This window comes from Nannospalax galili, unplaced genomic scaffold (genome assembly GCF_000622305.1).
Source record: "Nannospalax galili isolate Female #2095 unplaced genomic scaffold, S.galili_v1.0 scaffold324, whole genome shotgun sequence".
Classification (NCBI taxonomy): domain Eukaryota; kingdom Metazoa; phylum Chordata; class Mammalia; order Rodentia; family Spalacidae; genus Nannospalax; species Nannospalax galili.
In genome coordinates this window covers 2,438,970-2,462,568 of record NW_008353027.1, presented here as the reverse complement: position 1 = coordinate 2,462,568, position 23,599 = coordinate 2,438,970, and the positions used below count along the sequence as shown (strand labels likewise).

General features: G+C 37.2%; 1 protein-coding gene across 1 annotated transcript in view; it reads left to right on the top strand.

The window, feature by feature from the left end:
* Positions 1-23,599, top strand: part of Hace1 (HECT domain and ankyrin repeat containing E3 ubiquitin protein ligase 1) — a gene marked incomplete in the record, with an annotated part of 114,738 nt that overhangs the window by 51,815 nt on the left and 39,324 nt on the right. Inside the window, 7 exon segments of the mRNA XM_029554645.1 lie at positions 3,996-4,146; positions 15,310-15,644; positions 16,105-16,173; positions 16,670-16,757; positions 22,614-22,725; positions 22,823-22,920; positions 23,086-23,173. Of these exon segments, the coding sequence (XP_029410505.1) occupies positions 3,996-4,146; positions 15,310-15,644; positions 16,105-16,173; positions 16,670-16,757; positions 22,614-22,725; positions 22,823-22,920; positions 23,086-23,173 (941 nt within the window).

Below are 23,599 nucleotides of genomic sequence, written 5' to 3'. Positions count from 1 at the left end.
TTTTTTGGTCTTTTTGAGACAGGGTCTCCCTGTAGCCCCAGCTGGCCTGGAACTCACTATGTAGACCAGGTTGGCCTTGAACTCACAGAGATCTGCCTGCCTCTGCCTCCTGAGTACTACCATGCCTACCATAATTTCTGACCCTTGAAATAATTAAGAATTAAAACAAAAAAGGATAGACTTTGTAATCAGCCAGATTCAGATTTAAATCCAGACATAGTATTTCCTGTGTGACCTCAGCAATGGAAATTCCTTTCATTGTTCATCCATACATATAATGCATATTTTTGAGTGCCTACTGTTGTTTTCTACTTGTCATTTTTTAATCATTTTCTGCAAAGCAATTGTTTTATTTTATTGACTTATTGTGTATCTCATACACAGTATCTTACTCTTCTTTATACCCCCTTTCCCATCAGCGCCCTCCCATAGCTCCTGCAATTGGATTTCATGCATTCTGTCATTTGTTAAGGCTTATCAAGTGTAGTATCCCTGACATCCTTCAGTGCACATTCATCCACTGGGGTCTACTGCCGATCTAGAGTCCCTCCCTTAACGAAGATCAGCTCTTCCTCACCCAGAAATAATCAGATGCCAATAGTTCTTCCAGTAAGGTTGGGGACAACTGCCTATTTCCACAGGTCTGTGCTGGGCTTTTGTCTGATTGTGTTTGCATGGGCCCTGTGCATGCTGATTCTATTGCTGTAGGTATATGAGCAAGGTCCCAGGAGCCTGTGGGACCATGTGGTCATGCACCTCCTCCTGTAGCTCTTAACAATTGTTCCACTCCCTCTTCTGCAATGGTCCCTGAGCTCTGGGTGGGTAAAGTTTAATATAGGAGACCTGTCCACAGACCCACACTCTACAGACTCTTATTTTCTACACTTTGGCCATTTGTTGCCCATTGTATTTATTACTCTCTGTTCCATGAGGTAGCTTCATTGATGAGAGCTGAAAGATGCATTGCTATTCTCTCTACTGCTTGTTGCACAAGGTTCCATAAGCCTGAGGTGTAGAGGTTCCATTGTAGGTGTGTCTGTCACTTAGGGTTGGGCATTTCACAGACACTTTATCTCTGTGTGTGACCAGTTGTGGAACTTTGTAAAGGTTTCTGTCTGTTGCAAAAGAAACTTCTTTGATGCCTGATGAGTGGCATGAGTGCCTACTCTTTTTACCAGACCGTCTGTTCAGTTATCATGAATAAAGTAGACAAGGTATTTTCCTGTATTGAATTTACTTTAGTCCAGATTCTATTCCATTTTGCTGGAGAGAAGGAGTCAATTCCTTAATGATTTATGAAAATGAAATAATAAGGTCCTAGAAAATGCCAAGTGTAGTGTTTGGAACATAGTAGCAAAAATGAAGATGCCAGAGGAAAATGGTAGGGATTGTGATGACTAAATACCTCCGTAATATAATTCAACCTGCTTTCTTTTCTGCAATAAGAAAAAAAAAACTTGTATTTTTCCCCTTAAATCGTTGTACTATTGTCTGTTCTCTCACAATAATCATTTATGCCTTTTGGTATCTCATTTTTATTCCTTAATAAGAACATAATAAGGAAAATTCAAGAACATTGTTTCATGTAAACCTCACAGTTTACTTTGTGAGTAGATATTATGTCTGCTTTTCATAAAAGAAATTGAAGTCAAATGATTTGTCAAGCTAAAGAGGAACAAGGATTCTTAATCTCTTTAATAACAAGCAGATTCTTAAAAATGATAGGGACAGATGTGTTGGTACATGCTTATAACCCTATTCATTGGGTACTCGCATTGTAGAGGCAGAAGGATAAGAAGTTCAAGACCAACCTGGGCTACGTTATCTATCTCAGGGGGAAAAAAAAAAAAATAAAAAGGCTAGTGGTACAGGAAGAAACAGGGTAGGAAAAAGGGAGCCATGACCAGAACAGGTTCTAAAACTGCTCTGCTAAGCTGCAGCCTCCCCTTTTCCAGTCACTTTCTGTACTTTTTTTTCCTTTTAAGTGACTATAGAATCTGTTAATGATTATGACTATTGTGGGCCTTTGTTAGATTACTGGTATGTTTGAATTTAATCTACTGTTACTGAAGGAGATTCTTAGAGGGAATCACATATAAATTTTCTCCTTTGACAATTTGTGTGTAATGTTTTTCCAGATTATTCTCACTTATGAGTTTTGCCTACAGTATGAAGTAACTTTAGTATTTGTTTTAATGATCAGTTGCACTGAGACTATTACAGTGCTAGGGATATAGATTACTGATAGAGTACCTGCCAAGCATGCTCAAGGTCCTGGGTTCAATCCATGATACTGAACAAAACCAAATATATATTGATCAGTGTTGAGATACTTAGTTCAGCATACTTTTGGAAAAAGAAGTAGATTGTTGTCTAATTGATTCTTGGGAAGTTTTGCTAAACATAGTATGCTAATTTTCTCATGTTGTGAGCTGAGCAACTTACAGGGAAGAAAGATTTTTTTTTTTTCAGCTCACAGTTTCAGTGGTTTCAGTCCATGGTTAGTTGATTCTGTTGTTTTTAGGCCTGTGGTAAAGGTATTGTGACAGGAAACTTGTGGTGAAGAAAAACTGTGCCACCTCATGGTGTCCAGGAAGGACACAACTCCAATAATCCTTATAAACTTGAAGGTTTCACCACCTTCCAGTAGTGCCAGCAGCTGGCCATCAAACTTGTACCACATAGACATTTTGGATCATTGAAAATTCAAAGCATGACAGATAGTAAACATTTCCTGAGGCCTTTTTGCACATAATGGTGCATTTGCATGGAGAATGTTGTTTTCCTTTTTGTATATTTATAATTGAATGAAGATAGTTATTAATATGCAGATGAATAGAAATCATAGCTGTATTCTAATTAAGAATATATTTATATTTTTATGTAACCAAGGTAATTATGCTTATTGATAGAGCTTTGAGTTAGGAAGCTAATTGAAAATTTTCTCTACAGAGACATGGTAGCTTTGGAGGCGATAGCCAGGGAATGAATTTTGATTTTGTGTCTTTTTTATATAATATACAGGGAGATTCCATTAGTTGTAAGGTGAGAGAATTATGTTTTGTAGACCATTGATTTCACTTACAGATAGTTTCAACTGGGCAAAGTAATTAAAGTTACTAGATTGTATTAATAATTGATTATATTCAGACTCCATTAAGAAGATCCTTTTTTTTTGGTCTTTTTGAGACAGGGTCTCCCTGTAGCCCCAGCTGTCCTGGAACTCACTAAGTAGACCAGGCTGGCCTTGAACTCACAGAGATCCACCTGACTCTGCCTCCTGAGTGCTGAAATTAAAGGCATGCGCCACCACACCTGGCAAGAAGATACTTTTTACCTGAAATGATAACTCATGAAGTGTTCCGCAGCTCAGATATTTAAGCAAATACTTGTTTAATTGGTATTTTAAAGATGAAAATCAAATTCACACTTTTTTCATGAACTTGAGTGTTACAGTTAACTTTTCCAAGAGCTTCAGGGTGGTGATAGTTGGTAATCCTGTGACGGTCGCATTTGTGAACACTTCATTACTGCAGGAGGTGGGGAGAAGTTACAGGGCTAAATCACAGTTTCACCCTTTTAGTTAAAACAGTTGAGTTGTGGGTGGACTTGAGAACATATCCCATTGCTTCTGTAGGAAATGTTTTTAGGGTTCTAAATAATTGGTTTAGTTTCTAAGTATGCTTTTAGGAGTGAAAGTTAAAAATTGCCTTAAAGCTGTTACTTCAAGATATCTATTCTGTGGAGTAATTTTCTTCATATTTTGTGTTATGATCATTGGGTGCTTAAAATTAGAAATCTATTTGTAGCCCAAATAATATTTATTAGTTTTCTATTCAACAAAACATTCTGTCTCCTACCGTGATAAAAAAAGGAATCTTTCCACAGATAATTTATGAAACAGATGGTCAGTGGACTGAAATATTTAAAGCATTTTGAGATTTGAATATGCGATTTACTTTATTCCACCTAATCTGCTTATTTTTCATTTCCAGTTTATCTAGCAATTATGATGCACAAATGAAGAGCCTTTTAAGGATTGTGAGAATATTTTGTCACGTCTTTCGAATTGGCCCTTCTTCTCCTAGTAATGGAATCGACATGGGCTATAATGGGAATAAAACTCCAAGAAGCCAAGTGTTCAAGGTCAGAAAAGTATGTTATTGTTAGGAAGATAGACATAAAAGCATGAATTGGTTATTCAAAACCTCAGGAACAGAATGTAAGTTTGGTTCATACCTTGTTACTTTTAAGTTGGTCACTTTTCCATTTCATCTCTGTCTAATAAAGATCAAAGTTTAATTGGTGAGTTTTCTGTATTTTTGTTTTTTTTAAACTCAGAGCTTGATTACATTAGTGCCTTTAAGAGGAGAGATATTTAGTTTTAAATGTGGTTTTATTGAATTGTAAGTTTGCTTTTGTGTGTGTGTGTGTATGTGTGTGTGTGTGTGTGTGTGTTGTTGGACCTACATGCCAGGCAAGCACTGCCGCCACTGAATCAATCCCCAGCTCACTTTTTAATTTTCATTTTGAAATAGGATCTCAGTAAGTTGCTCAGGCTGGCCTGTAACTCACTCTGTGTTCCAGGAAGGCCATCCTCCTGCCCCTTCTAAGTAGCTAGGTCTAGCTCAACAATAGGTTTTTTGTTTGTTTGTTTGATTTTTGAGATAAGGTTTCACTCTATAGCCCCAGCTGGATCTTCCAGAGATCTGCCTGTCTCTTCCTCGTGAGTGCTGGGATTAAAGTTGTGGCAATGTTAGGGTTTTTAAAAGATGGGGTTTTACTATGTAGCCTTAGTTGGCCTGTAACTCTCAGAGAACTGCTTGCTTCTGCTGGGATTAAAGGCATGAGCCGATATATATATATATATGTGTATATATATATTTTTTTGGTCTTTTTGAGACAGGGTCTTCCTGTAGCCCCAGCTGTCCTGGAACTCACTATGTAGACCAGGCTGCCTTGATCTCAGAGATCGCCTGCCTCTGCCTCCCAAGTGCTCGGATTACAGGCGTGTGCCACCACGCCTGGCATGAGCCCATATTTTTAATGCAATATGTTGCCATCATTAAAAATATGTCAGACTGGAAGATAAAATAACCAATTTTTGTTACATTTTATTGTGTGTGTATATGTGTGTGTTTGTGTATGTGCGTGCGTGTGTGTTTGTGCTTGTGCATGTACATGCGTGTGTGTGCTGTGTTTGTGTATATCCTTTATAAGAAAGGCTACGTTCACTTAATATTTACAATTCCTGGGATAGCTTTAAGGAAGAATCATTGAGATGTTTTTAAAAAATACTTTGTGTAAATTCAGTTGTCTTCTCTATATAAGCACATATGGATGTGCATATATATTGGAAGAATGATGCCATATAAAATGTCAAATTATAAATTTATAACTAAGATGAATATAGCTGTATTGCTGTTAATGTCTTTGTGACAAATTTTAAAATAGCCCATATTTTGGAAAAACTTGCATCATTTAATATCATTTCCATTTTTTTGTTGTTGTTACATGTTTATTTCTATGCTATGGATGCCAGGGCCCTGTGCATGGCAAGTGTTTTACCTCTGGGCCACACTGCAGGCCTTTCAAGTTACTTCTTAAGGATAATTTTTCTTAAGAGGTTTTCATACTATAAAATTGTTTTTGAGGTTCTTGAACCCAATTTTTGAAATAATCTCTAGATTATTTATCTAAGAATATAAATTTCATGACAAATACTTATAAATGATTTGTAAGCATTTTATATTTAAAAATCATTATTATTATCATTATTGTGATGTGTGTGTGTTTGATGGATGTGTCTGAGTGCAGATATGTGTGCCACAGAATGCTTGTTGAAGTTAAAGGACAACTTTTGGGAGTTGTTTTTCTTCTACTTGAGTTCTGTGAATCAAACTCAAGTTGTGCGAAATGCATGGGAAATACTTTACCTGCTGACCCATCTTGCCAGCTACATTATATTCTTTACTGCTAAGAATAGGTATGGTAGTTTTTAGAAAGATATGCATAAGTGCCAGTTTATATGCTGTTTCTTTTTGTAAATCAATATAGGAAAGATAGTTTTCAGCTGTACACGTTTTCTTTTTGCTTTTCTTTCCCTCTTGTGCCACCTTCTGGAGTGAGGAAGTCATGCATCTTTTGATTCAGACTGACTTTCCACATCCCACTTCCTTTAGTTAGGATTGACAGTTTAAGTAAAATTTCAGACCAAATTATTGATCTGCTCTTTTGTTAGTGCTATTTTAAGTGAGTTTTACTGCTCATAACACGTCGTATAAGTTGTTCTTAATATGTTCTGGCGTGACTCATTGTGTTAGGACTGAATTTGTCCCTTATTTTACTTCCTTTATTTTTATTTTTTATTTTTTAAAAATATTTTACTTGTAATATTTATGTGTATGAGTATATTGCCTGCATGTATGTAAGTGCACCCATGCCATGCAGTGTCAGAGGAGGTCAGAAGGTGTTGGATCTCTTGGAGCTGGAGTTACAGACGGTTGTCAGCCTCCACGTGGGTGCTGGAAACCAAACCCAGTTCCTCTGGAGGAGCAGCTAGTACTCTTAACAGAACTATCTCTCCAGTCACCTTATTTTACTTTCTACTCATCTGTAAAGATACACAGAAAATCATATTAGGTGTAGATTGTAGTCACTTATTTAGTATTGATAGATTTCTTTTTTTGTTGTTGTTGTTACAAATTGATTCTGTCTTGCTAATGGCCTCTCTGTAGGCATGTGATGTTTGATTTCATGATGGTTTTTCTACCTGTGTAGTCAGTACAGGTATAACTGTAGAAAAGACTGCCAAGACTATCAGTCCCCACCCCCCCCATTTGCAGTGTCTGGTCTTAAACCTAAGACCTCACACATGCTTGATGTTCTGCTGAACTGCATTTTTATCCTTTTTGTAATGGAATCTAGACTTTGTGTCTTATCATAGGTTTTCTTTTTTGCTGTACTGGGAATTGAACTCAGGGCCTCCTGCATCTTAGGCAAGAGCTCTACCACCAAGCTTTTTTCCCATTCATTCATTTTTAAGGTATTTCTGGTTTCATTGACAAGTGCTCTTGCCTTTGAGCACTTACTAGTTTCTCTCACATTTTGAAATTTTTCTTTTGGTAAATCATTTTATTTTAAACCTCGATTGAGCCCCTCTACCCCGTACCTATAGGTAGATATGGTAGCTAGGGAGGGGTTCAGAAGGCCCCACCCCTCTCTGAGTATCTACAGGCACTTATAGGTTGCTGGGGGAGGGAGATTTTCTTCAATGGTGTACTCATTGATAAGTAGCCCATATGCCGCCTGTAAATAATTCCTTACCCAGGACATTGTAAATAACCCTAATGAAACCTATTGGGTCATCAAAAAAGAAGAGGACATAAAAGTAGAAGCACTGAGAAGAGGAAAGGGATAAGTGAGTCAGTGGGAAGGAGATGACAGGAGGTAGTGGAGTGACTTTGATAAAAATATATGTATATATGGAAATAGTACAAAACCCATTATTATGCCTAAACAGCATATGCTAATAAAATTTTTAAAAATTGGGGGTGAGCCACTGGGTGTGGTGGTACATGGGTACATGTCCTTAATTACAGCACTTAGGAGCCAGAGGCAGGCAGATCTCTATGAGATCCAGGCCTACCTGGTCTACATAGTGAGTTCCAGGCCAGTTAGGGCTACAGGGAGACCCTGTCTGAAAAACAAATAAAAATATTGTGAGGAATATAAGCAAAATACAGTGTTATTCATGTATGAAACGTCATAATAAAACCCACTATTTTACATGTTGACTAAAAAAATTAAATGCTACAAAAATTAAGTATAAACTGTTAAAATTTTATTAGTCTCTTTCTAGTATTATGAAGTAAATGTGGCATCTTTGAGTCATGGGGAAATGATGTGATCTATAATGATAGAAGTAGAAACTGTACATTACCACCCGTACATGTAATGTGTTTTCCATTAGGAATGAGTGGGTTTATAAGCCAGGTGTTTTTAGCAGGTGCAATTGTTTTAACATCTTATTAGCTACCTGATTTATTTTAGAAGTTAAGTTATTTTTAGCACTCAACCATTCTTTTAGTGTTAAGATTTTTTTTTTTAAATCTTGTGCCTTGTAACTTTGGAATATTCGAGGGAGAACATTGTTTTTATTATTGGTCTAGGGAGCATGGAGTAGACAATTTGGACTTCTCAAGTGTTGATGTGTGCTTGTTTTCTTCATATGACTAGTAAGTTGAGACGATTAGTAGTTTCACAGAACTGTAATTTGGAAAAAAACGGAAGCCAAGAAAACGTTGAGAAATTGAAAGGTCTTTTTTGGCTGTGGCATTTGTTATTAGCAAATTAAGAATTTCAAGGTATTAACAATATTAGTGAGCTTAAGTTAGCAGTGAATGCTTTCATGTCAAATTTCTGTTTTCCTTAAGCATATCTTGAAATTTTAAAAAGTTGTTCAGTAAGTTTGGGGTTATGCATGTATCATATATAATTGTTTGTAAATCATGTATGAGTGTGTCACATCACTATTGCTCTATGTATAAGTATAATTTTGTGGTGATAATCACTCAGTAATATGAAATGAAGCAGTATTTTTACCTTGGCAGGGAACCTGCTAAGATTTCCCATTGTCACTGGCTCATTGTCTCAGTAACAGTTGGTCTGTCTAATGCTTTGTTTTCTATCACATCTTTGTTACTCTTAAATATTGAAAGCATCACAGTGTTGACATGCACTAGTTTGCTGATATGAAAAGGTTTTTTTTTTTTTTAAATCCACAACAGGTTTGTTTTGTTTATGAAAAGAAACAGCTTAAAATTGGATTATGATTAGAATTTTAAGAAATTTTCCATGATAGTGTTGATGTTGTCGTTTTTGGCAGCTGGTTCTTTAAGTGGCAGGGATTCCAAATCTTTCCACTTGTCAGGGCTTACTTCTGGGTGAGAGAGGTACTCATTTCAAATGGAATACTCTGTGCTTTCTTGCCTACTTTGAATATACTATTTGTTGAGTCAGTAAAGTAGGTTTTTGTGCAGTGTAGTTGTGATATTTTTATTTTTGCTTTTTGGTTTAATGTGTAAATAAATAGGGATGAATTAGTTATTTGAAAATTCAGCAAGTACTGTATTCTCAGATTTATAGGAAACTGAAGAAATGTTGAAGATGAGATATAGTAAAGGTATTGTTATTAGTAGGTACTACGAGAAGATTTTTGTCTTTTTGAGACATTGTCTCCCTGTAGCCCCAGCTGTCCTGGAACTCACTATGTAGACCAGGCTGGCCTTGAACTCACAGAGATCCGCCTGCTTCTGCCTCCCAAGTGCTGGGATTAAAGGTGTGCGCCACCACACCTGGCTGGGAAATGTTTTCTGACAGAATGGTTAAACATACTCTAAGGTGGAAAATAGGGTTAATTTCCTTCCATGATGACTTCTCCACTCATTCCTTTATTGGAGGGGGAGGGTGTGACACAGCATCAGAGTGACGGTCAGAGGATGCCTTTCCGGACTTGGTTCTCTCAGGTCTCCAGACTTGGTGTAGCAATGCCTTTACCTGCGGAGCTCTCCTGTCAGTCCCTTGTGATGATTTCTGAAAGCAGGATTGCTTATTTCTTCAGTTGGAATATTTTAAGGTTAAGTCTTTCTGAAGCACATGTTCCAATGTGTATCATTCTGTGGTTATTACTCAAAAGTAAGATTAAATTTTTTTTTTCATTTGTAGAATGATGGCTAATTCTTTTTCCTCAATATACATTTATTTTAATTACATGACTTTGAAAACTTTAAAAGCAATTCTTTAAAAAAATTTTTATTTAATAACCACCTGATTAGAAGAAGCATTTCACTACAGCTTTAACATATTCAATAACACATTCCAGAGCAAGGATACATCTCTTTCAAAAGCCGCTGTAAATTTTTAGGTTCACCATTGAATTACTACAGTTATACAGTATTGAACTCAGTAGAAACCTTGTAAGACATAAAATTGAATGAGTTTTTAGCCTTTAAAAAAGATCTCCATTTCATTATTAAAATACACAGTTTCATACAGAAAAATTCATTTTTAATGCAACTGACATTAAGATGTTTGCACATGCATTTCTAATCTCTCTATATCTGATTATTACTAGTCACAGTCAGTTACTTTCTGAGCTCCTTGGCATCTGAGCATGGATATAAAGTCATCAGGTAGATTTCAATGTTTTTTCTATTTAACATGAAGTACATTTTTATGCTTCCTCCTCAAATATGTTTTTTTTAATTTCTTAATTTTTTTTTGTGTATCTTACAGAAACATCTCACACAATCTTATTCATCTATATACCCACTTCCCAAATGGCACCCTCCCATAGCTTTCCCCCTCCCACACACTGTATCCCATATACTCTGTCATCCCAGTTACTGTCCACTGTGTTGTCGGCACCCCCAGCCATTCCCCAGTGCTTGTCTGTCTGCTGAATCTAGTCAACCTGTCTAGAGATCCTTGCTCTAGGAAGATCAGCTGTTCCTCATCTAGCAGCAACCGGTTCTCAATATTCCTGTAGATAAGATTGGGGTCTGCTGTTCATTTTCCCAATTCTCTGCTGGGTTACTATCTGGGAGTCCCTTGGGCCACTCTGGCCAATAACTGAAAGGAAGGTATTTCCTGTCTGGCATTGTTGCTTGTTATGTAGCCTTTAGCTATATACGTGGACTCTTGAGGAATTATATTGACCCCATTAATCTTTGATTATACTTTCCTTTTGGGTAAGACCCTACAGTTGGCCCAGATAAACCAATTTATTTTTACTCTTAAGGTTGTTTGAGGATCTGTTCCTCAGGGATCACGTGGGCTTGGGAGGAGCCCCTGGCTCCTTTCTTTTACCGGTTCTGTCTATGTGAAGATAAGTTCTTTGTAGACTGGACACTGGTTCAAGTCCATCTGGTGGGGTCTCCTCAGCCTTCTTGATCAAGAGGACAAGTGGCCCACCACAATTACAGGACATTTTGAGAGATGCTCATAGGCCCCTGGAACTAGTCGACCTAGGAGGGCAAGGAGCAAAAGCTGTCCTTTATGTCCCTCTGACCAAATTAGTATAGGCCTCATCGTATGGCTGTTAAACATCCAAGAAGGTTAGTTCCACCAGTCTGGTACTTTTAATTACCATATGCCATGTAGATGGAGCTTGGGCAAAAACCAAATGCTCTCATATAAACCTTGCCTAGACATATATTACATGTTTTGATCTAGCTGAATGTATAATTTGTCACTAGGTTGTTGGCCTAATATGGTTCCCTCTGGTTTTCAAAGCTAGCTAGGCATTGTTTATCTCTCATGTTGTCTAACCCTTCCACTACAGTTTCCCCATTTAAGGTGCCCCCAGTTTTCCCATTTCTCCCTTAATAATACCCTTCTCCTATTGTCCTACCTCGCTTGAGCTCCTTCTTTCCCTTTATCCCCTAGTTCCTTGTGTAAACTTCCCTCCCCCTCCCCCTAAATGGAAACTTAAAAAAATAGTTTTTAATTGAATTTTTGCAATTTTTATACAATATGTTTTGATGGTATTTAGATCCCCTCCCTTCTTCCCCTATCCATACCTTCTCCTTCTGTCCCCCACCCAATTTAATGTGCTCTCATATATAGAACCTGGCCTATAGAGTCAGATTCCCAAATGTCCTTCAGTGTGGGTCCATCAACTGGGCCCCCCAAGAGTCCCGTCCCTGTAAGACTCCCAGCAGCCATCAATTGCCAAAAGTTCCTTAGGTTGGGTGGGGTTTATTATTCACTTCTCCATGTCTATGCTGGGATTTTTGTCTGATTTGAACTTTCTTAGGACTTATGCATGCTGTCACCATGGCTGTGAGTTCATATGAATAAATGACCAGTTGTCTGAAAGACTGTTTCTTTGTGGTCATTCACCCCCTATGGCTCTTAGAACCTCTTCTGCAATGATTCCTGAGCTTTGGGAGGCAGAGATTTGAAATAGATGTCCTATTCAGAGATAAGCCATCTGTGACCTCTTATTCTCTGAACATTGGCCATTTGTGGGTTTCTATATTAATCACCATCTGTTGCATAAGGAAACTTCTGTGGTGAGAGTTGAGAGATACATTTATCCTATGTGTAGAGACTGCATTGAAGATTTGTCATTTAGGGTCAAGTGTCTCACAGACATCTAATTCTTTGCATTTGACCAATAGTGGTAAGACAGGATCTTCCTCTAGCCCCAGCTGACCGACCAGGCTGGCCTTGAACTCAGTGGTTCATGTACCTCTGCCCCCTGAGTGCTGAAATTAAAGATGTGCATCACCACACTCAGTATCTGGAGCTCTTTTTTTTTTTTTTTAAATATTTTATTTATGAGTGTGTAAGTGTTTTGCCTGCATGTATATAAGTGCACCATGTGCATGCAATGCCCACAGAGGCCAGAAGAGGGCATTGGATCCCTTAGAACTGGAGTTACAGATGGTTGTTAGCTGCCTGTGGGTGCTGGGAATCAAACTACAGTCCTCTGGAAGAACAGCAAGTGTTCTTAAACAAGCTGAACCATCTCTCCAGCCCCAGTTCTAGAGTTCTTTAATATTCTCCATCTGTTGCAAAAAGAAGCTTCTTTTATGGTGGGTGAAAGGTATACTCTCTGTAAATAGAGGATGCATACTTAGAATACACTAAGAAATTACGTTGGTCTAAGAATGTGGCCAAAGTAGGCTTTTCTATGGCCTACTCTAGCCATGTATATTTGGCTATGTTTACAGTACCACACATAAGCTCCCTCCCAATGAACAGGCCTTAATTCCAATTACATAGCTGTTAATTACCCCCAAGATAAAAGTACCACTACTGCACCAATAGTGATAGCTTGCTGGGCCAGTCATTGTTTTTAGGCTTTATAGCTGTGTAGGACCATTGATTGGTTTTCTCCCTTGGCAACTTGTATAGTGTTCTCCGATATCGTGAGAGCTAGTCTTCAGGGAGGAGGCTTCCTGGTCAGGTCTAGCTCGATTGCTCAAGTTCTATGTCTGAAGTGATGTAGCCTGTCTTTAGCAGTAGAGTCTTAATTTCAAGTTCTGGGAGACAATGAAGGGCTATGGCAATAGTCTTGTTATTTTGGGAGTCTCTTGGACTACCCTGATCAACTCAAATGGTGGTTTCTCCTGTCTGACAGTGTTTTTTGTCATATAGCCTTCAGCTATACACAAAACTGGTATATATATTATATTGTATGTGTATTTGTCAGTAGACTTTTTGAACTAATACATTTCCCTCTGTTTTGTTATATCATCTAAGCATTATTTATCTCTCCTCTCCCCCTGCACTGTATAACCCTCCCTAATTCATACCCATTTAAGTAACCCCTCTTTTCCTCATTTCCCCCTTAATAACACCTGTCTCCTACTATCCCCTTGTCTTGAGCTTCTCATTCCCCTTCATCCCCGTGGTGTGGTTCCTTTCCATTTTCCTGTCTCTTCCATCTAGGGATTTGGAGCCAAGATCCACAAATGAGAGAGAACGCATGTCCTTTGTCTTTCTGAGTCTGTGTTACTTTATTTAGTATAACAGTTTCTAGTTCAATTTATTTACCTGTAAATTTTATGATTTCATTTTTCTTTATGGCCGAGTAGAACTCTGTTGTGTAAATGCACCACATTTCCATAGTTGAGGGACATTTGTTTCATTTTTTAGCTGTTGTGAGAAGTGCAACAAAAACCTAACTGCAAATATCTTTGTAGTAGGATGAGTCCGTTAAGTGTATGTCAAAGAGTGGCATGGTCAGATCATATGGTAGATGTATTTTTTAAGAGTTTTCCATACTGATTTCGACAGTGGTTGCAGCAGGTTGCAATCCCACCATCAGTGAATGAGGATTTCTCTTCCCTGAACTGACACCAGCAGCTAATTTTAATAGGAATATTTAAAGCACTGTATACAATGAAGGACTGTTTAACTTCTCCCTTTCTGCTGGAGTAGTAGTTGGGCATGTATATTTTTCTGTGCTTTAAAAACTGATTATTATAGGTTTTGTATTTTATCTGCGGTATTTTGTTCTCTTGAGGATTTGTGATAACATCATTTGAAAAATAAAGTGTAATATGCTGTTAAAGAAGACATTTCACTAAGTTCAGTAGGACTATTTAGAATAGTAGAGGAGTAAGATTCAATTTATCCCCACTCCTATTATTTTAAAACTGTTAATCTTTACATTTGTGGCTGTGTTGGTATATGCCTGTAATTCCAGCACTTGAGAAAGAGGTGCTGGAAGATCAGGAGTTTAGGCCACCTTGCTGTGTAACTAGTTTAAAGTCATCCTGGGATCATGAGATTCTGTCTCACACCAAAAAAACAAAACAAACAACAAACAAAAAACCAGAAGAGCTTTCTGAAGGCTAGCTAGAGGGGCAGCCAAGTGGTAGAGTGCATGCTTATCATGTCTGAGGTCCTGGATTTGATTCCCATCACTGGGGAAGAGGAAAAAAAAAAACCAACAATTTGTTAATATGTGTTGTTTTTTTTTAAATTAAGACATACATTTTTATTTTATTTTTTTACATTTTTACTTATTTTGTGTGTTTGTATGTTTGTGCATGGAGGTCAGAGGACAATCTGCAGAATCATTTCTTTCCTTCTACTGTATATATGTCCTGGTTGATAGAACTCAGTTTGTCAGGTTTGGTGGCAGGTGCCTTAATCCACTCAGCCATATTGCTGGCCTGTTAGTCTGTATTTTTATAGAAGTTAAGTCATTACATTTTTTTGTCTTAAAATGACTAAATATTAGAGATGAATTGATATGTAAGAATATATTGTATATATAAATACAATATGCCCCCATTTTATAATTTCATGTCATAAATTAGAAAAATCTAGGACTACATTTAAAGAAGTAGCATTGTGAACTAAACAGTTTATATGTTTTTTAGGAATTTTTTTTTAATAAAAAAATCCTTGTGTAGTACTACGAAACTTATTGACATCATGATGACAAAGTAAATATTGGGGGGTTATGAAAGCAGTAAACAACAGTTTATAAATATTTACTTGAAAATGTGAAAGATGCATATAATGTTTTGTTAGATTTGGTTTTCTTCCTTTTATTCTAAGGAATACATACATCTAAGTTAAGTATTTCTGTAAACAAAGGAAATTGTAATTTATTTTCTGTTTGTATATTTTTATTGCCTTTAAGCATGACTGTCTTACTGACTTTGGAAGATGAAATATCTAGAGTAAATTTGTTATAGTAGTCATTTAGCTGCTTGTTTTTTTTTGGTTCATTAAAAAAATCTAGTTTAAGAATGATTTAAAAGCATATTTCTTTCCTTTTAGCCTTTGGAATTGCTTTGGCACTCATTAGATGAATGGCTAGTTTTAATAGCCACAGAACTGATGAAAAACAAAAAGGACTCAACAGACATCACTTCTATTTTACTGAGACAAAAAGGCCAAGATCAAGGTGCCACTTCCATTTCACCATTTGAACCTTCAAGACCTGGGAGCTATGAAAACCTATCCACTGGTACAGGGGAATCGAAACCAGATGCCCTTGCAGGGAAACAGGAAGCCAATACAGATTGTCAGGATGTTATTTCTATGACAGCAAACCGGCTAAGTGCTGTCATTCAAGCTTTTTACATGTGCTGTTCTTGTCAGATGCCTCCAGGGTAAGAAAGTTTTGATTTACTGTATTTTTTTCTTTGATAGATGACAGCCTGTGATGTTTTTGTAATTTCAGTAATAACAAATAGTAACTTTTTTTTTAGGTTCTGTTCTCATCTTGTTTTATGATAGCCATTGCACTAGTAAAAATACAGTCCTAGTAAAAATATTAAAATTTTGTGCAAATGATACACATTTATTTTCATGTGAAGTGGTAAATAATAGTTTGTAAAGAGATTTTAAGACTTTTAGAAGTCACGTTTTTATTTTCTGTTAATGATAAGTTACATATATTCTTTCACTTTACAAATTGACTAGGCATATCTTAGTTTATAAAGATGTAAATCTAAGTTATTTCTTTTGGTCTAGAAGTCAGCTCTGCTCATTATGTATGTATTCTGTTTGGTGTATTATATTAGCAACTTGACTTGTGTGTTCTCATTGTTTTTCCCCTTCTCTACCCAGAATGACTTCACCTCGTTTCATTGAATTTGTCTGCAAACATGACGAAGTTTTAAAATGTTTTGTGACTAGGTAAGGATTTCTGGGACTATTAGATTGCTCTGGCAGCCTCTCCTCTCTCTCTCTCTCTCTCTCTCTCTCTCAAAAATATTTTATTATTATTTTTATTTTATATGTATTTGTGTATTGCCTGCGTGTAGGTAAGTGCACCCATGTCATGCAATGCCCATGGAGGTCAGAAGTGGCTGTTGGATCCCCTGGGTCTGGAGTTATGGACAGTTGTTAGCTGCCATGTGGGTGCTGGGATTCAAGCCCGGGTCTCCTGCCGGAACAACCAGTGTTCTTAACTGCTGAGCCATCTCTCCAGCCTCCCAGCCTTTTGTCTCTTTATTTACATTTTCATGCAAACAGAAAAAAATGTTAATTCTGTTATTGAAAATGTGGTCAGTAACACAAGTGTAGCATTAGAGATTGCTGTGTTTTTTCCTTCTATTTTGGTATCACAATACTGAAATAGATTTGATTTTGCATTTCATTTAATGATGTTCTTGTTCATATTTTTTTTTAGGAATCCAAAAATTATATTTGACCACTTTCACTTTCTCCTGGAATGTCCTGAGTTGATGTCAAGATTCATGCATATCATTAAAGCACAGGTACTTAATGTAGTGAAATTAATTTTTAAGATTTATTTAGTATAGCAATTTTATTTAAAACCTTCTGTGAGAGAGATGGAATTCCATGCTCGTTTAGTATGAAGAATGAATTTTCTTTTTCAAGAAATGTCTGTTGCAGGAGATAGGTGTATTAGGAGGTTGAGGAGAGGGGAGGGTTGGTCAGCTCAGTACAAGAGCCTGATTCCTGCTAGAGGAAGAAGCCACAAAGTGGAGGAAATGAGAGCAAACTCTGCCGTTGTGTCAGAACTAGATGTCAGCATGAATTTATAGCTTTCGTTCTTCGGTTGTAGGTGTAGGAAACCTGGTACCCTTAATCTCTAGTAAATAGATTCTCAGTGAGCTGGCGTTTACTGGAGAAATGGTGGATTCCAGGCCAGTGGTTTAAAGGAGAGACATTTGTATTTCTGTACAAATGCTATTAAGGAGAGCTTTTGAAACCAGCCCCTGCTTTATGAGTTATATATGGAAATGCAATTACTCAGAAAGTCTACATATGAAGTGTGTACTTTGCTTAGCTGATGTGTATGTTCTTACAGATCTCTTCATTAGCTTGCTTGCTTGCTTTCTTGCTTGCTTGCTTGATTGATTTGGAGACTAGCCTCTCTGGCTGGTCTTGAATTTTCTAATGAAAGGCCAGACTGACCTTGAATTTGTGGTGATCCTCCTGTCTCTATCTCCCCAGAGTGCTGGATTTATAGGCGTGCACCACCACATCCAGCTTTTATTAGATTTTGAAGGTAGCACATTGTACCTCTTAATGTTGTATATGAATTACTTTTTAAAATGTTTTTATTTATTTCTTTTTTTTTTTTTTTTTTTTTTTTTTTTTAAAAAAGGTCTTTTCCCTCTAGCCCCAGCTTGCCTAGAACTCACTATGTAGACCAGGCTGGCCTTGAACTCTCAGAGATCTGCCTGTCTCTGCCTCCAGAGTGCTGGGATTAAAGGCATGTGCCACCATGCCCAGCAATTTCTTGTTTGTATTTCAAAGGTAAAAGAAATAGTTAATATCTTATAATGGCTAGTAAATTTAGTGCCATTTAAAATAGTTAATTGCAGGCACAATGGCTTATGCCTTTAATCCCAGTATTTGGGAGGCAGAGGCAGGTGAGATCAAAGCATAACAGATTCCAGGCCAACTGGGGCTATAGGGAGTCCCTAAATAAATAAATAAAAATAAATGTCATTGACAGTAGTTCTTTAACATTACTGTGAATGGTAATAGGATATCACCCATTTATAGAGCCTTGTGGATGCTGAGTAGTTGTAGGAGTTACTAAACTTTTTAGTGCTGCACTTTTGTCTACTTTAAAGTGGGACTGAGTCTCTTTCTCATAGTGAGGTGAGGATAGATGTGCTTAGAAAGTAAAACTAATTTATGATGATTGTGTTCTATATTTGAATGATTTCATTTATTCCTCAAAATTAGACCTTGAAGTAGGTATTATTCCCTATGTTTAACAGGTGACAAAACTAAAATTGTGAGACTTACAGTAATTTCCTAAAGATCAGAAACTGTAAGTTAGAGAACCTGGATTTCAATGCATGTTTATCTGACTTCACTCCTCATATTTAAATATGTTGCTTCAATGTAATTTTTTATTACCTCCTCTTTCACCAAAGTTTTAGAAATAATCAGCTTTAAAATTTCAAGCACATTGAACTGGGGGTGGGTGGTGCATTCGTAATTCTAGTACCCCAGGGACTTTTTAGAAAAATTGTGAGGTCGAGGCCAGCTTGAGTTATATAGTGAGACTTTGTCTTAGAAGAGAAAAAAACAAAAAAATATGAAAAAGAGTTTCAAGTATATTCCACAGTCTACAGTTTACTAACAATAGTACATAAACACAGTAGTTCATATAATAATATGTATCAGTGTGAATTATTCAGATTAATACTTAGCAAAAGAACTGTCAGTTTCGCTCAAAACCCAATATTTAGTTTAGCTCAAATGAAGAGATTTAGTGGTGAAACTTGCTGGAAAGATGCCTTCTTTGTGGTGTGGATGGTATTGATCATGTTTTCTTCTTGAGACCTTCAGTTTTTGTGCTAGTACATCACCTTGGCTCTCTTGACATTTCTGGTTGTGTGAATCACTTCCAAGCAGATTCTCAGTCTTAATCTGTGGTCATCAATGTTCTCTTGAGTAAGAACCTTATCTCTTTCCATTTGCAGTTTTGTTCATGGTTGGTCTATTATACCACAGTTAAAAATTTATTTCCAAGCCCCTAATAATTATATCCCACAATAATTTTAAATTCAGGATACATACGATCTTATTTATTGTCTTTCCACCAGTACCATCTAAGAGTATGACACTAAGTTGAAGTTAACTGAGCATTTATTTCAGTTAATAAATTCTATCTCTAGAGATTTTTCTGTATTTTTACCTTTATTGAGAGGAGTAATATCTTTCACATCTACTTCGTTATTCCTCTTTTCTGCTACAACCAGGCCCTCACCATCCAATCCTTGTCACTGCATCGACTTCCTGCACGAACTTCCTTTATACTAGCGCTGTACTCACTTTGGTGACCACATTCACACGCTTTTTTTTTTTCTGACCAAATGTCCATCATTTTCGTGGTCTGGGCCAGTCTTGGTCTCTTATCCAAAGAATTGAAAACAAGGGACCACACAGATTGACAAAAGTAGAAACAACACTTGATTCAAAGTCATAGTACAGATTATAAAGAATTTGACAGTGGGCCATGTGTGTGAGAGTACTGATGATTCCATTTCTTGTTTGGTTCTTTTATGGGGTTCAAGAGAAGGAGGAGTTTGGTTGCTAAGGGGTATGGCATGGGCATTTCTCTATTTTGATTAATAGGTTAGATCATATAATGTTTCCTAATGTGCATGTCTCTTCCCATAAGGCATCAGATTTTAGTCATTTCCATGCTCAATTGCACATAGGCATGAAATAGTATGTAGGGAAATCTTTTGTTTTTTTTGGTCTGTTTTGAGACAGGGTCTCCCTGTAGCCCCAGCTGTCCTGGAACTCACTGTGTAGACCAGGCTGGCCTTGAATTCACAGAGATCCGCCTGCTTCTGCCTCTTGAGTGCTGGGACTACAGTTGTGTGCCACCACACCTGGCAGGGAATTCTTTTTAAAGTTTACTTTAGGACATAGTTTTGCCTTACTACTCATGCATCAAAAACCAGTTCAGGCTGGATTGGCCCTTCTGTTCATCCAAGGATACCTTGGAAATACAACTTGTACCTGGACACATTGGGAATGCACTTGAATAGGAACTGTCTAAATTTGATTGTTACTGTTCAAAGGTGAGAGCAGAGGTAGCCTGATACAGATGGGGTTTTAAGGAGGTTCTGAACTTGCTAGATGCATTGGAGAGAGGCATGTGTGCATACAGTATGTGCAGTAAAGGAACTAGGCTGCTGAGCGCAGTTTTGGGAGATGGGACTGTGCATAACCAAAACAAGATAGGATCCCAGGGTACTAAACTGTCTGCTGTGCTTGCCTCCTCAGTCTTTGTGTCTTTTACTTGGTTTTCAGTACCCTTAATTAAATGCTCAGTTTACTTTTGAAAACATGTTTCCTTCAACATGTGTAGAGATAGAGCTCCAGTTACACCAGTGCCTTCACTGCATCTTCCAAGGAGACAGTTTCACCCTCTGTGTTTTTCTCTGTCTCTCTTAAACCGATATGCTTCTTTTCCTCCCTCCTGAGTACATTTTACCAAGCTCTAAGTCCTGGTTCAGACGGTGATGCTGCGAAGTCTTTGTCCTCCCCTTCTGCAGTTTCTAAGTCTTTGCTGAATTTGCATGTCACTGTGGAGAACGTGTTTGTATTATGTTCATATTGTATTACTCTGGGTTACTTTCATCTTTTTAACAGTACAGAACAGTTTATAGCCAGGAAATTAACAAAGGTTCACTACTCTTATGTTACCTGCAATATTACCATATGGTCCTCAGTAATAATTTCTGATTAATTATAAAAATTACAGATCACCTGGATTTGCTTTCCCAGGCAGATGAATAAAATGAAAAGCTTTGCTTCACTTTTCAAGAGTTCCTGTTTTCATATGAAAAGATATTTTTATTGATTCTTTTAGAATTCTATACAGTGTATTGATCATATTCAGACCCCCCTTTCCCTTCTCTTCTTCTACCTTACTATCTCCCCATCACTTTTTTCTGATAACTTCATGTACTCTTTCTTCTTTTCTGCTTCTTTTTTTTTTTTCAATAGGGCTTTTTGCTACTCTAACATTCCCCACCTCTGAAGAGGTAGCCCTAAAACCTAAAATCTTTTTTTAAAATATTTTATTATTTTTATTTTATGTATATGAGTGTAGTGCCTGTATGTATATGAGTGTACCCGTGTTGGGTAATGCCGCGGAGGTCAGAAGAGGGTGTCAGGTTCCCCTGGAACTGGAGTTAAGGACAGTTTGTACCACCATGTAGGTGCTGGGAATCGAACCCAGGTCCCCTGCAAGAGCAGTCAGTACTCTTAACCGCTGAGCCATTTCTCTAGCCCCTAGCCCTAAAATCTTTTAAGGATTAGATAAGAACTCCCAAGTACCTACGACATTTTTGGCCTTTGGAATGGAGTATGTTGCTAAGAGGCCCAAGTACATTTTGACTTTTAGCCAAGAAGCTAGCTACTTTTCTTTGTTTTTTTTTTTCCCACACTAACTGCCTAGCCAATCCCTACCTCCTGTTCCTATCACACCATCCTCTGAAGAGGTTACCCAGCTTATGAATAGGGAATCGGGATGCAGACCGCTCTGGCTTCTTTATGCTGAACAAGGATGCAGGGTGAGGCAGTTGGGGTACCCCTTCAGTGGATCTATCTGACTCTCAAATTGCATAACTCTTACCTGTAGGGGGAAAAGAAAATCCTTGACTGGTGAATAGGAGATGTGAAAGAGAAGTAAAGGCAAGCATAGTTAACATTACAAGTTCTAGACAGGGAACTAGAAAAAAGTCAGAACAGGGCGAATTTTAAATGTTCATATGAGAGTCTGTTGGAATTTTTTCACGAGAGCTTTCAAAAGCATCCCTCTATTGGGTTCCTCCTCATTTTTCTTCTTTTTATTTTTAATGCTCTTGGATATGAGTCTATCACCTTGAGCCTGGTCAGTCTACCCAGTATCATACTCTTAAAGAAAACTGACTCTTCCTCTCCTAACAGCTATCAATTTTTAAAGTGAGGAAAGAGAAGACAGAAGAATAATAAAAGTTACTTTAGCTGTTGCCTAAATCCCAGAGGAAAGAAATCAGAATCAACTAGGCAAAAAATACTGGATTTTTAAAAATAAAATTTTATTTTTAAAAGTGTGCATATGTGTGTGTCTGGGCATGTGAGTATAGGTACCTGTGGAGGGCAGAAGAGAGTGTTGATTCCCCTCTAGGTGGAGATATAGGTGGCTGTGAGCTGCCCAATTAGGGTGCTAGAAACTGATCTCAGATCCTCTGCAAGAGCAGTATGTGCTTTCAACTGCTGACCCATCTCTCCAGCCCAAAAGATTAGTTTCTGAAGGGCCAGAGAGATGGTTCAGTGGTTAGGGAATATTTGCTGCTCTTGCAGAGGACCTGGGTAAATATGTTGTTACGTATCTGATACTAAGTTCTGTATGTAATTCATCAATTCTTGTTGAGAGCATGAATTTTAAAAAGTGCATTAGGTTGCTAAAGTATTAATTAGCTAAGATCTGCCTCTTTGTGAATGTTTATTGAAAGGTTAGAACATTATAATTATTTATTGTGAATAAAGATCTAAGAATGAATGTAATTTTTTTTTCTAATCTGGTAATTAGGTTGTTGAAATACTGCTAACATGTTTTACTGTCTTTTTTTTTTTTGTGGTAGCCATTTAAAGATCGCTGTGAATGGTTCTATGAACATTTGCACTCAGGACAGCCAGATTCGGACATGGTACATAGGCCAGTGAGTGAAAATGATATTCTCCTGATTCACAGAGGTATGTCTAACAAAGAAACTGTGATAGATATATGAGCCACAAAGTAGTTGGTATTGTAAATTTTAATAATTAAAATTAACCATTGCTACATATTTAGATTCTATTTTTAGGAGTAGCTGTGAAATTGTGTCAAAAGCAAATTGTGCAAAACTAAAGCAGGGGATTGCTGTACGGTTCCATGGAGAGGAAGGCATGGTGGGTATAAAAATAAGTAATGCAGAAATCACTGTACATAAAAGAGCAGAACACACTTAAATACATTTAATACTCATTTGATAAATGAAATATTCAAAATTTGTTACTTAAATATGTCTAAATGTATATTTTTGTTGATGCTAAATTTTATTTTCTTGAATGCAGGGTCAAGGTGTTGTACGTGAGTGGTTTGATATTCTATCTAATGAGATAGTCAATCCTGATTATGCATTGTTTACCCAGTCAGCAGATGGTAAGTTGTGTGGTCTAGACTTTTTCTGGGACCATCATATTTATCAAGCTACTTTAGTGCATTTTTGTCTTTGGTTCCTACAGTAGCTGTATTGTCTAGGTGGTGTGTCTCCTATCATAGAAGAGAAATTGAAGTTCAGAATTTTATCTCCCTTCCCATAGCTAATGAACAATAAAATCATAAATGGAATTTAGTATAGTGTTCTTTAAATGATTGGTTTTTAAATACTTGTCTCAAGGGCCTGAGGAAGTTCTCTTCAGAACTTTAAACTTTACTTAATTAAGAATTAGCCCTTTACTGTATTACTGTTACTTTTTAAATTTTTTGTTATTTTATTCTATGTGTATGAGTGTATTGCCTGCATGCATGTGAGTGCACCCGTATCATGCACACAATGCCGTGGAGGTCAGAAGAGGGCGTCAGAGT